This window comes from Aptenodytes patagonicus, chromosome 11 (assembly GCF_965638725.1).
Source record: "Aptenodytes patagonicus chromosome 11, bAptPat1.pri.cur, whole genome shotgun sequence".
Taxonomy (NCBI): Eukaryota; Metazoa; Chordata; class Aves; order Sphenisciformes; family Spheniscidae; genus Aptenodytes; species Aptenodytes patagonicus.
This window is the reverse complement of record NC_134959.1, coordinates 12,162,679-12,180,454: the sequence shown is the minus strand read 5'-3', so window position 1 is coordinate 12,180,454 and position 17,776 is coordinate 12,162,679. Positions and strand designations below refer to the sequence as shown.

The window sequence follows — 17,776 nt, the reverse complement described above, 5'->3', positions numbered from 1 at the left end:
GCACTGCATTTAAAAAGCAATTGTCATCTTGTAGAATTATTTTAATATAAACTATGAAACAATAGTGAACTGCTCTTGGAATGAACAGGCTGCTAAGAGACCCACAGAACTTCTCTTTCCAGCTGTACAGGGAAACCAAGAATATTCCTGCTTAAAACTATGAACAAAAGCCTTAAACTGAAATTCACTGTTGTAGATGGCAGTTCTCAGGGGCCTGATTTAATGTATTTTTCGGTATCCACAGCTTTGTGACAGCTCTTGATGAGAGCAAAGTGATGTAATAGTCTTGTGTTGACACACAGATTGTGCGGTTTTAAATGTAAAGGCAACAAGAAAACTTGAGTGATGGAAGGAAAAATAACAAATCGGGCCTTGAGGTTGCCTCCGTTACGGGAAAAACATGAACCCGACAACTGCATCGCACGGTAGTTCCTCGGAGTTTGTCCCCTTAAAGCTTCAAAGGCGTTTCCGCAGGAGCAGTAACGCAGCCGCGGTAGGAACGACCCCGTGCCCGCGCCCCTTCTGCGGCGGCGGCCGGTGGTGCCCGGCCCCGAGCGCCGCTGTCCCGCTGCGGGGACGCCGCCGCCTGAGGTAGCGCGAGGGGAGCGCGGCCCGGGCGGGGGCCAGTGGCGGCGAGGAGCAGCCGTGGGGACCCCTTGGCCCTGGGGCCGCCGCCGGAGCCGAAGCCGCCTTCGGCGGCGGGTCGCTGGGGCGATCGTAAGCCGACGGCGCAGGTAGGGAGGGGAGCGAGGGCCCGGCCTTGGCGGACGGGCAGGGCTGGGGCAGGCCGGGCTCCGTGCCCGGGGGTAGTCGGGGGCTGCTGGAAGCCGAGGGTTGAAAAGCTCGCTGTCGCTTTACGTGTGGTTAATGCTCACGGCGGCTGTTTTTTTAGCTTAGTTCACACAGATGCATGCTGGACAGTCATGAGCAAACTCCTAAATGACTGAAGAAAAGGCTTTTACAAATTTTGTCAAAGATATTTTGAACTTTCTTGGCTAAAACCTGTGGCCTGAGAGCTTGATGTGCTGCCCTTTGATGGGCCAGAATCAAGGAAACAAGTGTTTGAAAGACTTGAGAGAGACTTCATGAGATTTAAAGACAAATTTTACTTTTCATGAGAGGAAGAAGAATTGGGAAACCAAACCAAGCCTCCTTCCCCTCCAGAAAAATAAAAATAAAATCCACACCCGTCAACCTTTCTTTCTCAGCCGGATTTGGTAAATCCGCTCCAAGCTAGTACCAAGGAGAGAATGTGAACTCTGAGAAGAGAAGTGGAACTTAAAATTCTTTTTTCTCCTTCAGTTCTTGCTTTCATACTCCCCCTCGTGGACTAAGCTGTCAAAAATAGTTTCAAGGAAAAATACTCCTAAACTTTGCTGTGTTCCTTTACAGATCCAATTTCAAATTCTGAGAGGACACAGTGATACTATGAGCACCTGCCACTTTTGCTTTGAAGACACTAAAATACTTTCATGCTCTTATGATAGAACAGTGGAGCTCTGGGTATGTTATGAATGCAACAACAAATTAAAAAAAAAAAAAATCTTAAAGCTGAAATCAAACAAGGAGTGTTATACAGGCATGAAGATTGACTGAATCATCAAGGAGCCTTCTGAAGATATTTTACTGAAGTTTAAAAATAGCAACTGTAAATGTTTTTGCAGTCACAGATAAATAGTAAAACTCCTATTTCATACTTCCAACGTATTCTTTGACGTTAAAGGGTAACCCTTGTAAGCATATGTAGCATACACTGAATCAGAGCTCTGGTTTATTAATCTTCTAAAACTGTAAGTTGATACACAAAGCCTACTCTTTTTCTCCTCAAAGTTCCTTTTTCTGACTTGTTTATGTATATGGCTGTTTGTGGAGGAGATGTGAAAGTTAGGGATCACACAGTTGTTATCGGCATGGCCATGGTGTTTTCATACTTGTCTCTTGCTTTTTCCTTTTATTTAAATCTTGATTTGCACCCTTTATTTTCTTGCTTCTCGAAGTTTTGTGTAGTTAGCTGGGGTTTCCCTAAAATTCCAGCCACCCTGGGCAGGGCAACGATGAGATCTGAACTGGGGAAGTGTACAGATTCTGGGTGATCAAATCTAAATTTAGTCTAAAAGATAGCTTGGAGACATATAGTTATGTGAGCCCTTGAATTTTATGCAAGCAAATGATAATGTGGCTGTGCTAAATAGACTGCAGGCATTGAGATCTGGCATATATTAAACAGTCATGATGATTCAAGAATTGGTAATGAGTTACAGTAATGCCTTAATATGATATGAATACAGATTAAGTGATTTTATAAAGGATCTAAAGTATTGACTTCTTACCAATGCAGTTTCTACCATAATCCAAACCTTTTCTCAAATGTACTGAAAAAACCAAGAACCCCAAAAGTGTAAAAAGTCCAGGCAATTTTCAGGTTAGCACCATTATGTTATCCAAGAGCTGTGGATGGCTAGATCCAAGAAATCAGGAAGTCTAGAATGAAAAAAGTCCTGTCTTTTAATGATCAGTTCCAAAGTAAATAAACATGTGGAGATCTTAAGCAAATATTGTAGATAGGAAAAATAAAAATAAGTGTATCTCAGCATTTACATATCTCGGTCATTTACAGTTTAATAACTGTCAGGTTGACAGTTCTAAACTTTCCTGCTTTGTCTGAACTCAGAACTGGAGTATGTATTTTTCCATCTTCAGCGAGATGTTATTCAGCTGTCTTACGTGTAAGTAACTGAAATCAAGACCCAGAAATAGGAAGATAATCCATTAATTGTTTTAAGCACAGTAGATCACGAATGTTCTTTTTGCTGGAGGGGCTACAATGTGACACTTGCCTGAAGTGTGGAAGGATTTATCTGTCTAAGAAACTTTATAATTTTTATCTAAGAAAGATTTATTCAACACTTGTTGAGTGATACTTTGAGATAGATTCTGCAAAATAAGTATTTGCCTGAGTATTGGGAACTTTCTGATAGCAATGTATAGGCAAGATTATGTTTGTTTATTTTGATAAGCTTACTTTTGTCTGGACAAGCCTAATTTCCTCCTCTGCAGGAACAGCTGAAGCAATTAGAATTCAGGAGAGTATGGAGGACTTGGTCGCGGGGGGCTAGGCCAGCCCTGACAACTTCACTTTGGAGTTCTCTTTTTTCCTTTAAAAGAGTAGATATCAAATGACTGAGTGTGCTGAGAAAGCATTTGAAGTTCCTCTTGAGAACAGACAGTATCTCACTGACAGTCCGCACATCTTTTGGAAAACAAAGATTAATAGGGTGCACAGCAGACAAAGACTAGATAAGTCTAGAAGGGCAGTTGTGACTGTAAGGCTCTTTTGACTCAGAAAAGTAGAAGAACATATGGTAACTTGATCTGTGGGGTTTTTTTTTCCTTCTGTCTTAGAGACACTCCTAATGATTCTAGTGTCAGTTGTTAGGCCTGAAGTGCATTGACACACATTCAGAAAATAAGTGAAAAATAGTTTACTTTCACTCCGGTTTTGTCTGTTATCGAGAGCTGCCAAGTTAGCAGGATAGCTCCTCCGAGTGAAAGTCCTTGTAAGGAAGCAGCTCTAGGTCTGAGACTTGACAGTTGATGTTAAAAAGAGGAGTAGTCAGGGATGCAAGATTTTATTCTCATATTTAAGACAAACTGAAAGAACACATATACAATGAAGGGAGTTTGTTGCCTGCTTCCAGACTGATTCTGAAACCTCTTGGTACTTATGCAAATGAAAATCTAATTGAAATAATTGGGTTCATCATGGAAATAGAAGATTATTTACCTAGATGAAGGTATGATGACTGATCCTGTGATACTTTGGTCTGTGAGTTACTCTGCATGTCAGCAGTCCTCCTGGTTTCTTTGGTTTTGATGTTTACAGTCAGGCACCATGATCCATTTGTAAAACTTGATTCATATTTGTATTACTAAAGAACCTCAAGGCTTTACTCATGGGTTAGGACTGCACTATGCTTTGAACATGATACGTGTATGACAAAAAGATAGTCCCTTCCTGAAATCACTTAAAACTCTCTGTGTAACAGACTAAGTAGATAGAAGATGATGGAGTAATATAAATGAACCAGTAATGCAGTATGGGTCATCATCTCGGCAATCTGTTGATTGCTGTTGTAGGAATCACAAAACAGAAAATTAAGAGGGATTTTGTATTACGAGAGAGATTTCCAGTTATTTATAGGTGACTTCTTCAGAACATGAAGGACAGCAAAGGGGAACTCATCAATTTTGAAAATCTAACAACTGAGTGACAAAGGCTGGCATCAAAGGTAGGGCAGAAGGGAGATGATGTCTGGGGATAAATCACCAAGAGCTTTGTATTTGAAGACAAGAAACTTGTATTTGTGACTGAGAAGGAGGAATCAATGAAGAAACATAAACAGAGGGAATGTCATAATACAGACAGTAAAGGGAAATCTGTGGAAGAGCACTGCACATGGATACAAGCAGGGGAGACAGCATTTGCGAAGAAGATGATGCAATAATTGATACAGGGATGGCGGGCCTTGAGAGTGTGAGTTTTAACTATGTGAATGAAAATGGAAAGCCATATATTAGTTTATGAAGAAAGACTTGCCAGGATTTAGGGATGGACATGAATGTGAGAGTCTAAGGAGAACTCTTCAAGAAATTTCTGGTGAAAACTATTGTGATGGGAAGGAGATAAATAGAAGTCTGGGTGCGATAGATGAAGAACTCTGTTTCAGTCAGTCTTGAAATGAAAAGAAGGAATAGAAATGAAAAGAAGGAATAGAGAGTCTGAGATTTTAGGAGTAACTAAAGAGTTATTTTACTGATTTCACAAGTTTTGTTGTCCCTTATTTTGTGATGCTTTGTTGGGTTTTTTTTTTTGTTTGTTTGTTTGTTTTTTACAATTTAGCAAAGCACTTCCTAATCAAACTCATCTGGATTTATTCAAGGATGTTGAGAAAGGTTTTCCTATTCAAGTTTCTGAGTTTCTGCCGCCAATTTCTGAGTGCAACTTGACTCCTTATGACAGAAGGTGACCATGTTCTATCTTAATTTATTAAAAAAAAAAAAAAAAGTGATGGTTTTTGTGATTTCAAGGTTCAATTTCAGTGCATGTGGAAACACTTAGTACAAAATTTAGTACAGATAAGTTACTTTTTCAATCCTTCCTATGGTTTCCTAACTTGTACTACATCAAAGTCAAACTTCTTTTGCTTACTTTTGTGTTCCACGATAAGTCATTCTGTTATAATGTTGTCTTACGTCTCCCTTCTTCCATACACTCTTCTTACTTCTCTCCATCCTTGCACTTTCATTTATGCTGTCCATACTCTGTTAGCAGACTGTTTACTGCCAGACTCCTTCATCCACGTGAACTACCATAAATCTCACCTTGTTCTCACCCTCAATTTGTACAGGAGCTCTTAAATCTTTTCTGTTTTGCATATGATGTCTGCTGAATTAAACAAGAATCTTTTTATTGTCTTAAATGCATGTTGGAATAGTCTGATAGATTATGGCCTCTTTTAGGGCAAAGGACTTGTCTAATACTGTTTTTGAGTTATATGGGGGTGGAAGTCTATCTTTGCCATATGTTCTGAAAGAGGTATGTAAATATATATCACATGTATAAAAGAACAATATTGAATTACCCAAGGTTCAGGGGCTCATCTGTCAGTGAGATTTATACCTTCATAAAAGTTCTTTTCTGTCCGTATTGTTTATTAATAGTCTATAGCCTTTCCATTAAGCCTGTCTTGTCAATTAAAGAAGAAATACATCTTAATCCAGTGTCAATCTGTGGACATAATAATTAAAACAACTGTAGCATATATTAACATTCAGTTAAGTAGGTCATGCAGTGCCTCCAGGGGTACTATTTCTGGCATATTTTATTATTAAGTCATAGTTTAAATCAATTTTTATCAGATTGTAGAGTTGACTGATTAGGTTTTTGATCATTGAATAGTACACGTGCTACCTTGCCTACTGCAATTGTGTGTATTTTTGAAAATTGCTAAAAAGCAAGTAAAATACCATTGTGTACAGCCCTGGAAACCACTTTCCAATCAAAAATGCTACCAGTTCATAAACTTCATGTGGTCTTTTGCGTTACGTGTTTCCGTTTAGGAGCAGGGATTGTGTTGGTTGCGGGCAGTACACACATACAGAGAAAATAAAAAGATTTTAATAATCTAATTGATTTTTTAGTTGTTAGAATCTTAATGCATCGAGTTTCTTGGGCAAAATATATAGAAGTGGCAGTTTATGAACTTTATCAAAATGAAAAGCCACAATGGTACTAAAAAAATGTGTCGTATCCAGTGACATTCAATATAAATATTACTTTAGGTATTTGGGAATATTTTAATAAAACTGTGTGAAGGAAAACTTTTTAACCTCTCATTTCATGCAAACCTGCTAGTTTTAGTAAACTTTATTGAATAGCTTTGTCTAATGTGGTTTTGTGTTTGTGCAGAGCAGTGTTTGTGGTAGCGGGTTACGTAGCGACATAGCCACTGAAAAATCAAAAAAACCCTACTGACAAGAACACTTCACATTCATTAAAGAAAAGACATCATAATAGCTTTAAAATCATTCTAACATTAGAAATAATTACTGGATGAAATGAAATTGAGTTGACTGCTTGCACTGAAAATTACATACATGACATTTTTATTATTAGTTTTTATCTGAAATATAAATAATCCTTTTTTCAACTAAGCTATGCAATGATTTTTGCTGTAGTCTTTAAAAATCTATTTTAAATTAGTGGATGTGAGGATGTCAACTCCTTGTCAGAATTAAATGTCATTTATTTTTTAAATACCTTCTTTTAAGTGAAAACATTGATTGCTGTTTTCACTAACATAATTTTTAGGGTGGTAACATCATAATATGATAATACTGCCAAGGCTTGGGATATGGAAACAGGAAGAATACTTGTATGTATCCTTTTGAATGCATCTTGCAGAAGGTACAACTGTAAAATTCAGATTTATTGCTTTGTTATTGATAAATAAGAAAACAAAACATTATTCGCTAGCACAATACAATATAGTTAGGGTAGGTAGGCTTGATTTTTAGTCCTAGTTTTGGTACTGATAATTGCTTGATCTTGGGTAAGTCTCTTGATGAACGTCTCAGTTATTTCAGATGCAAATGGGTGTGATAATAATAACCTGTCACAGAAGATACATTTAAGATTGATTAAATTAACATTTTAGGATTTGAACAGGGTGGTCTTGTCTAAGTTTATTGCTAATGCAAAAGTAGAAAAATTGGATATAAAGACATCTATCAGCTTTCACCAAAACAAAGTAATATCAAAAGCCTTCTTTCTGAACCTGCTTACAGGTTGTAGAAAGTCTGCTGTAAAACTCTCTCTAACCCTCAAGCACGTTTCTAAAACCTTTTGTTTTCTCTTTAGTGGACAGTAGAACATGAAGGCATTGTAACTTCATGTAATATTTCTTGCCATGGTAGATACATGGTATCTGGTTCAGACAAAGAAAATACCATATATGTTTTTGATGCAATAAGTGCAACAGTAGTGGCACACATCCAAGGTAAGACTTACAACTTTTACATCTTGTTTATGCAGCTCTTGAGGTTTTTTTATTTCTTACAAAAAATTGACAAAATTAATTAATTCAGTTCAGTTTAAATATCCTTACTTGAGAAAGGCAAAAGAAACTTATCTGGAAGACATTAAACCCAGTATTTTTCAGAATAGGCTTGTAAAAAGGAGTTGATAGGCCAAAATTAGACCAACAGTGATTCTTTTTTGAAGCATAATTTCCCTTTGAAGGTAATTTCACTAGTGAGACCTCAGTTCCATGAGGCTTCCACTCAGGACTGGAGGTCAGGGAGTTTGCCATTCCTGCAAAATCAGCTTCTAAATGTATGAGCAGTCTTACAAATGTTAAATTAGCATATGGTTAACGTGCTCCTGTGAATCAGGGCCTGATGGTAGAATAATTTGGTTTTAAAAATAAAAAGTGCAACAAATGGATCATAATAGCTTCATTAGAACTGTCTCTGTTAGGCGACACTACCAGGACATATTTTGTTTACATTATTTTAATGAAGCTATTTGCATTCTTAAAGTATAATTACCTGCTTAAGTGCTCCCTAAGCGTCTGAGTAGTTAAGTGTCATTGGCATTATAGGGCCACACTTCCGGGCTTGTTTTCAGGAATGGAGCGGAGAAATAAGTTAGTACAGGGCAGCATGTGAATTTGTCAACTGTGTACGTTGAGTGCCCGGGTCCAGGTTCATATTCGTAATATCTGCAGTAACTATGAGGCCTCTGTGTCATTGGGAGGTAGGTGAGGAGGTGTCCCAGCCAGTGAAATAGCAGTTTTGACATTACAGTGTTTTGGAAGTAGACTGATGCATAGAAGCTATGGGTAGTTCTGCCTTTCAGACCTGTGTTCTGAGATCCAGATGTAATTATTCAAAATAACTAATAGTCTCACTTGATGTTTTTTGTATTGATCATCACAAAAGTACAATCACAAGATGTTGTTTTGACCCTGATAACCAAAGAGTGACTTCAGTATCATACCATAAGACCATAAAGCTATCGGATGTGATAACACGATCCACCTCAATTACAATTAATGAGTAAGAAACAATACTATAGTTAATTATGCATGGCCTTATTTGCATCTTTCACAATTATCAGTGAGATTTATGCTAAGATTTGTACTAGAGAAGATGAACAATAATTGTTGAACTAAATAAAGTAATACGCAAGAAAATGACATATATAGAAAGCGTGAATAAAATGGTCCACTCAAGCTTCCTGCTGTAAATAACTGAAAAATTGTATTTTGATGACTGTAAGCATTTCTGGTGCTATTTTTTTAGAGTTTCTAGGTTCTTAGGTATATGTAGAGACAGAAGATAGTATATGCAATATGGTACTGCAGTGTAAACTCCTTGTTCTAATTTCTACTGATTAGGAAAAATATATGATAATTGACAAATGAGGAGATAAAATATTACTTACAATAGTGAAGTCTTTAAAAACATTATGGAATGAAGCAAAAATAATACAGAGGAAAAGGAGAAAATATATCTAGATGTTGGGAATTGATAATTAATCATGAGTTCTTACAGAATATTTTGTGATAATTAGGTTTTGGACTGCAACCAGATCACCTCAGCTCTCCATAAAATTCATGGGCCTCAGAGCAACCACAGGATGATCTACTCTGCTTCTAATGAGCTCCAGTGAAGACCTCACAGACTTCCAAACAATCTGTTCTGTTGCCTCACTGCCTTTTCTTACGGTGGACTAGTTTGGCTGCAGCTTAAGCTGACATGTTTCTGTTTAGATCCACTTCAGACATGGAGATCAGATTATTCCTTGTTTTCTTTTACATTTTTATGTATATCCAAGAACTTCTATTATATCTGCCGAGTCATCTTTTCAGTAGATTAAACCATCCTTATTAATTTAATATTTAGTTGTTATTTCCTATTTTACTGATCATTCTTGTTGTTGATCTGTGAGATCGTTCCAAGTGGCCCACATTTTTCTTGAACTATATGGCCCCATAATGTAAACAGTATCCCCTCTAACTGGAAAAAAATAGAAATGAATTATTATTACGTGCTTCTCTGTGGGTGTGCCTCTGTTCATACATCCTGGGGTGAGATTTACTCTTTTTTTGACAGCGTGATGGTGAAGAGGAGTCAATATTTGTTGCATCCTTTTTTTGCAGAACTGTGACGTAGTCCATTGTTCCCACCTCTTATCTGTGCAGGTGATTATTTGTATGTTACTACAGAATGTCAGACTTGACAAAATTGACCTGATCAGGCAGCATGCATATTAAACAATGGATTAAACACCGTAACACTCCTACAAACTGCAGTGATGACAGCATTTGTTTCCTATAGAGACTGTTATAACCCTTTTATTTTCTTGATGATTTCTTCAATTTGTGAAGATAATTTTGAATTTTAATCTTCTCCCTTGTATAACTGCAGACCCTTTTTGGCTTCATTTCGTATCTGTACTCTTTATCTCATTATCTAGATTGCTAATGGAAGTATGAAATAGGACTGGATTCAGGACAGATGCTGTGGACCCCAGCTCAATTTGTACTTTCATTTTCACAGTGAGCCAATTATGGCCACTCCCTGAGTACAGAGATAGTTTTTCCAGATCATTTTTCCTTATCTGCTTTTGGAGAAGGTCATGCCCAGTGCCAGAAGCCTTGCTCAGTATGATTTCCTGAGTCTTCATGTGCTAAACTCTCATATCTCTCACTGAAGTCAGTAATACAGTAAAAACATTATGTCAGTTTAGGATATTGTTATCATTTTACAAAGGAAGTATGCAACAATAGAGATGTCAAATCAACCGTTAAAAATATCAATGGCTTTAAATAAGCCCTACCAATTTAGCTTTGAATTCTGAAAACAATAATCGGAGAGAGAGTCTGCCTTTAAACACTGTAATAAAATTGTCTTTGAGGGATTAGGAATTACTTTGGATGGGAAATTCAATATGCAACATTGTAATGTTTCTTTTAAATTGCAATGACTACAGCATTGTTTCCTGTAAGAGATGCTCATAATCCTTTCCCCACTGTAGATTTCAGGAAGCACTAGAGTCCTCACCCAGTTCTGGAACGTCCAGATTTCTTTTCTGATGGGTATCACTGCTTCCAAAACTAGACTTTAATCTAGAATTGTTTAATCTTTTTCCTCTGAATGTTTGAGTTGAAATTTACATGTGGAGATAGATGCATGCTATTTATTTAATGAAAAATGGGTGGCTTTTTTTGGTAACTTAGTAAAATGTGGTTGTGTTGTAGCTGCTAAACAATTTCTTGTTAAGCTGCATTAAACAAAAAAATAGCTGGTCACTTGTCACTTAACAGCTAGGGTTCAGTCCTGCAAAATGACCTAATCTAATAAGGGATTTAAGCCCGTGCTGGCTGTGAGGTTGTAAGTAGCTCCAGAGACTTTACAGAACTATTCCATGTGGTTAAAATTCAGAATATGCTTATGGTGCTTTACTGGATGGAGACAGGGTGCTTAATGTTGCAGGAGGCTCTTTGAGAGATTTGTAATGGTTACAAAACCTCACTCTTCCTGTGTTTTTCATCTGTGTTTCAGGGGACATGGCAATGCTATCTCAGACTGCTGCTTTACCTCTGACGGTCATTACTTGTGCACAGCATCCTGGGACAAAAGCTCAAAAATATGGGACATAAAGACAGGAGAATTTGTGTCATGAACCCATTTCCTTGAACCAAGGACATGAAGGTTCTGTTAGTTCCTGCCTTTTTAGCCAAGACAGTGAGTTGTCTTAATACTACTGCACAATGTATCTCAATACCTATGTATAGGACATCTCAGATGAACGAGTGACCGCTCTAATCATGTAGGTAATTAATTCATCATTTCCAAGATAACATGTTTAATGATGAGAAAATGATGTCCATGTAAATAAGTAAATTGAAGTTGATGATCTGTGTTCTGTCTTAACCAGGCAACTGGAACGTTTGCTTAATTGATATACCTATCAAGAGGTATAATAAAAAGATCATAATGGAGTATAAGCACAATACTATGTTAGAAGATTAACTTAGCACATGCGGATATTCTCCTAACATGAGTTAGTTGAAAAAACATGTTCAGTAAATACTGTTCTGATCTGTAATAATTAGGAAAATGTGTATGTCTTTGTTAGTACCCCCAAAAGTAATGTTACTTCACAGCCCAAACAACATATGCTAGTAATGTACTTCTGAAAAACTTCGTGGATGTTCTCAGCTACACTGATTGAGCACATAAACCGCCATGTTCAAAGTAGATGATATTTATGAGTTATAGCAAGACAATTTGGCACCTGGAACTTGATGTCTCCTCGATGCTTGCATGAATAGGAGGAAGAAACAGACTCCCCAGTTTACCTATATCTGAGTGCAGGTAGTGGGGAGCTATTTCTTATTGCCCTAGCAACATTACTTTCACTAGATCATACACAACTCCTAGTCCCTCCACAACATGAAATTGGTGTTACTGTGAACTGCTGCTGTGCTGAAACTGCTTCTCCTCTCTTCACTGGGATGGAGTAATACGAATTTCTGTACATTGTGATCTAATTGGCTGTTTTCTTTTGCAACTTCACATCTGAATACTCCGGTAAAGATGACTCCTGAACTGCTGACAGCGGGTTAATCTGCAGTCATACTCATACAGTGCCTTCTGAGTTAGGCAACTCAAATAAAGAAATAGCAACTCTGTGGGGAAAAATGTACCTGTGGCTTGAAGACATGCAAATACAGATAGGCCTATGAATATTGGAATCTGAAAGCATGCTTTCCACACTAAACTCTACTTTTTTGTTTTTATTCGCAGTTGACCTAACAATTCTGAAAGTGTTCTCTATATTTTAATTCTTAAACATCTCCTTAATTTTCTAAGTCAACAGAATTTTCATGTATGGTTTTTTCCACTCAGTTGTGTGTTTGCTAAATTTATATATTAATATTTACAAAATTAAGAACATGAACAACAAGTAGCCGAAAGGAACTTCTGCTATCTTGTTAAGGCATGACTAATAGCTCATTATTTAATTTTTTTTATAAAGTCTGACTCACTGTTAGAAGGAGCTTCTTTTATTAGTCTGTATGATAAAGCAAAGATAAAATATAGTATTCTGATTTTATATTTCAGCATCACTTGTGTCTGGCGGATATGACAAAACTATAGCTATATGGGATACAGAGGCAGGCTATAAAAAGCTAAGTTTAAAGGTACTGAGCTCTTATTTGGTCACTAATTTGATGGGAAGGTGTAAAATGTATTGCTGGTTTAAAAGCATTGTATATTTCATTATCTGACAAATACCCTTGCCCGTCCTTTTTAGATACAGGCAGGAATATATCCTGGATTTGCGTGATTTAATTTCCTAGAACAGCATATTCTTACACAATTAGCTACAAAGATACTACCTTTGTCAAGTCAGTTGTTAATAAGCTATTACATTTCTCTTTTTATGAACAAGCACATTTAAGGATTATACTGAATGGAGTTGTACCTATGTTACAGGAGAGAGTTTCTTCCAGCAAGTAACAAGAGCCTGGATAGTGCATATATTCACTTTGAAATGCCGCACTCTTGTATATCTGTATGTTTACATGCTTGCTTGTGTCCACAGAAAACAGTACATTAAAAGGGAAGCATTAAAAAAAAAAAGTAAATATCAGTGTTGAGGTTGTCAAGCTTAGCTCAGTCCCTAGGTTACATAGTTTACATTACTGCTTATAGTGATGGGGATGTGGTCCACCATGTTACAGTACTTTTTAGGATGGACAATTCTGTAAATGAGGTAGCTATTTAGTATTTAGCCATCCCTGCTTAGAGCTAGGCCTCCTCTTTTCTTCTGTATCCATGATAATACTACCTAAAATTTGAGGCAGTAAGTAATATCTGCATAAAATAAAAGTCCAACTCTCATTAGGGTTTTTTTGTGCCATCATGACTTTATTTTTTGCAAACATACCATATTGTATTACAATACTTTTCATTTGTTTCTTATTTTGGTGGAAACAATCCACAAGACTTGAACTAATGATCAGACATGTGGGTCAAATAAAAAGGATTAACAGTATTCATAGTTACGTGCATGCGTTTTGCAAATGTTAATTTCACAGAAGTCAAGCAATGTCAGAGTTCAGATTTGCAACCTTGGCTCTTTCTTATCTTATGAAAATACGATTTTAATGGACTTTTTTTTTTTTTACTTACTGCATACACTATTCAAGGCTTAGTTAAAACACTCATGAACAAACCCACCTGGAAGATCTCAGAAAAGACCACTTTCCTTCAAAACCTTGGGCTTAAAAATAGCTTTCAACTGCTGTCGCATTTAAGATAGCATCTTCATATAGGAGAGCTCATAAGGCTGTGCCTCACACCCGTTACCTTAAACATAAGCTTACCTACCCTCCGGAACTGGAACTGTACTGATTAAACTTTTTGAGCAGTAACAGTACACATTCTCCACCAGCATCGGTGCTTTATGTAATACAGCTACTGCAAGTTTCCCAGTTCACAGCAATGACTGTAAGTAACTCAGTTTCCCATAAAAAAGAAGGCATCTGTTTAAATGCTAATATCTTTGTAACTATGGAGAATTCCAGTTGAGTATCCGTGCCTTGGTATAATTACATTCTGGGCTCATAACTAAGTTTAAAAACATGTTTTAAAGATTCTGCTGTAAAAACCACATTTTATGTATACATGTTTGATGACTTCTCTGTGCTGGAAAAATGTATGTTCATCTTTTTATTGTATTTCTTAGGTGTGGCATTTGGCTATCAAAATGACACCATGCTTTCGTAAACTCTCGGAATTTTATCTGTTAATACCATTAATGTTTGAATAACCTCCCTAGCTGGAATAAATAATTCATTTTAGATTTTAACCTGTTTCTATTCTTATGCCAACTCAATGCTGTTAACCTCAAATCAGCGGTGCTGCTGTTGTCAGAACGAGGATATCCGATACAGCTGCTTGACTTGGCCTGCTTTCAGAATTGGTTTCCTTCCCTTAAATGGGGGGAAGCTGCTGTCTGTTCCCACAGCTCTTCCTTCCATTATCACATGATAAACAGCCTCAAGATTTTTTTAGGTAATGAGTATTAGAAGTCAACTCTCTCTTTACAATTCTCTATTAAACTGTTCAAAAAATAGAAGAGACCTATGCTTAAATCGAGCTTAAGCCCATGGTAACTGTGTAGCTGTCATTCTGAGTGCCACAGCTGGTGGTCTGGTTACCAGAGATCGTAACAGCCACTGTTTTCAGGTATATGTAGGAAAGTATGAACTTCATAACATTTTTTTCTTGACTGGACATGAGGCGGTCTAGATAAGAATTTTCTCACTGCATTTCAAAATGGATTTATGGTACAACTAGGTTTAAAGTTTTCTTCCTTGTGTTATAGTTAAATTTTGCTTTACTGTAGGGTCATTGGGACTGGGTGACAGATGTTGCGATTAGCAAAACAAGTGGTGGATTCTTTCAGCCTCAAAGGTAATCACTAATTCCTGATGTGGTTTCAGGAGCTAACTTATAAATGGATGTGAAGATTTCATCCCTTGTTTTCAGCTTTTTTTTTTGATGAAATTTAACAATGGTGAAGTTGTTCATAAAAGTGCTAAGTTGTAATCAGTATTTACCTCAAGTAATTACAGAAAATCTTTAAAAGAATTTGATAAGTATGTTTATTTTTGGTTATTTTTAAATGTGCAGGCAGTTTTAAGACTGCTAAAGATTGTTTCCAAAGACATGGTATTTAAATGCGAGAGAGTTTAGCTCTCATTGAGAGGGTTAATCTGATGAGATGAGATTTCATCCTTATGGAAATGATGATGTAAATTGCTTTTTTGGTAATTTGCAAATACATCAAAATAATTGCATCTTTTTCTCAGGATTCTACTTTGAGACTGTGGAATATTGAAATAACGGATCATATTCCTTCAGTGATAGAAAGCAGAAAAGCAAGAGGCTCAAAAATTGCTCAGGTCCTATCACATTGTTTTTTAACCACACCTCATACTTTATTCAGAAAGAAAATTTGAATGCTAAAGGAAAGCTGTCAGATTTCCAGGCTGAAAACACAAATTGATTGTGTTTGTTCTGTATTTGCAAAAATTGTCAAATCCTTTTTTAGGAGTGGGATGTAGTAATAACAGTTCTTTTTTAAAATTTATTTTGGTAAGGACACCAGTTTTCATGTACAGGTGCATTTTTGTTTTTAGAAAACAGAGCCATGTATGTGTACTTCTAAAAATATTTTGGTTTTCTACACCTGATGCTTCTGCAGAGTAATAGGCTGCTTATACAGGAGTATTACTAAACCAAGGCAGGTAATATTCATGCGTTCCTGGACATAAATCAGCTTATATGAATTCCGAGGAGTGTCTTTTTAAAGCTGAGACTGTATGTATTCTGACTTCTAAAACATGAATTAGAAATAGATGTTAAGAGAGAAGAACATTAACAAGCTTAATGCTATTGAAACATGTTTTTTATTACAGTCCCTCAATTGGTTTTGGTAGTGGATTTGCAAGATCTTGTGTATATTTTTCTCTTTGTCAATAACCAATAAGTGAAATTGCATGAAAAAGAATTAACTTTATTATTATTTCTATAGTATTTTTATCAGACTTTCTTGTTGAATAGCAGGTATTCAATGTGCAGCTTTTTAAGCTTTTAAATAAGTTTTATAAATGTGCCAGCAGTGAAGATGTGTACATTCCTAAAAGTATCAATTCACAGAAATTTGAGAATATGGTTAAAATTGGTACAGGAAAGGATTCTTTGGTGCATTTTAGCAATACTTAAAGCATGCCAAACAGAAAAATGTCTCAAATTTTTTGTAAATATTTTCACAAGAGTGAACTGGGAATTAATGTTATGTTGACTCTGATAGAAGTGGATTAAACTTCATGAGTATGTGTGTAGTCAGCAGAAAAACTTCTTTGTAGTGACTACAGTGGGTTAATATTTAATCTAAAATTATTGTTATGTATAAATTATCCTTTTTAAATTTTTCTTTCTACATTTCTCCTTTAGTCAGATAATGGTCAGGTTAAAAAAAAAATAAACAAAAAAAGCCCCAAACCACCTAGTGATTATCACCAAGACAGAACAGCTAAAAACTGGATACCCATCAAGCCACCCAAAAAGTAAAGTATGATACTGTATTAGTTGAAAAAAAAAAAATCAGAGTTCACATAAAATACACAGGAATGAATTTTGAGCAGCATTATCTGTGTCAAGTTTACGACAGCTATACATCAATGCATCTCAAAAATCAGGCCTAGATATATGTGTGTATGTAGAGCTGTACCTTCATGAGTGGAATAATGCACATCTGTCACAGGTGGTTAACTGAAATGCCATTTTTGTTCTATTTACACCAGTGTGAAGAATGTGAAAAACCTTTCTTACACCTGCAGTGTAGTGACTCTCAAATGACATCCAAGTGTGTATTCTGTCATCTGTCTTCTCCAGTGAGAAAAATTTTGCCGTTACCACCTTCTGTTTCTCCTGATCTTTAAATTAATCTAGCAGTCTTGGGACGTTAACACATTTAAAAATAAATGGAGCGTCTGTACATCTTTATGTAATACACATATAAAGCTAAGACTTTCCTCTAACCTTGCTCTACTGTAGTATTCTGTATGAAGAATAATAAAATACATTGTACTAATCCATTAAATAGCTGTGACATACCAGGTAAAGAATAAAAATCCCCAGTAGTTGAAACCTTATTTATGCTGCATGGTACTAGAGAATAAAGTTACTTACTTGCCCTTTGGGAAATTTTAAACAATTTTAAATGAATACACTAGTTCCAAGTTCAATTGACTAAAGAAATTATGAGGATATGTAAATTATTGACAGGTTTCCTTCTGTTTTTTAGATAAACCATTCTTCTTGACTATGGCAAGCAAAGAATCTTTGCTGTCAGTGGACATCAGAAAGATGTTTTTTAATAAGACCATGAACTTTTTTCTAACTTCTTGCCATACCCCTCACTCTCAATGCCTGAAAGCTCCTTTACAAATTTTTTGTAAGTTGTGGTTCATGTCTGACATGATGCAGCACAAATTAGTTTGTGTAATAAAGGCTCCCCCCAGCAAGGAGCATGGTATTTTTTCTACCCTTTCTTAGGAGCAACCCTGAGAGGATTATATCTATTCAGTATATGTGAGAATGTCAATTAATAAAAGATTAAGTGTTT

At 36.3% G+C, this 17,776-nt stretch overlaps 1 protein-coding gene across 1 annotated transcript; it reads left to right on the top strand.

Annotated features, from left to right (window-relative positions):
- Positions 1 to 400: 400 nt before the first annotated feature.
- On the top strand, positions 401 to 17,090 carry WDR88 (WD repeat domain 88). The gene is given in 14 exon segments (XM_076349210.1): positions 401 to 479; positions 592 to 734; positions 1,393 to 1,503; positions 4,941 to 5,023; positions 6,872 to 6,935; positions 7,421 to 7,560; positions 8,491 to 8,619; positions 11,131 to 11,247; positions 11,249 to 11,313; positions 12,697 to 12,776; positions 14,990 to 15,023; positions 15,026 to 15,057; positions 15,456 to 15,548; positions 16,953 to 17,090. Coding segments are annotated over 14 exon segments (1,308 nt in total).
- Positions 17,091 to 17,776: the final 686 nt, after the last annotated feature.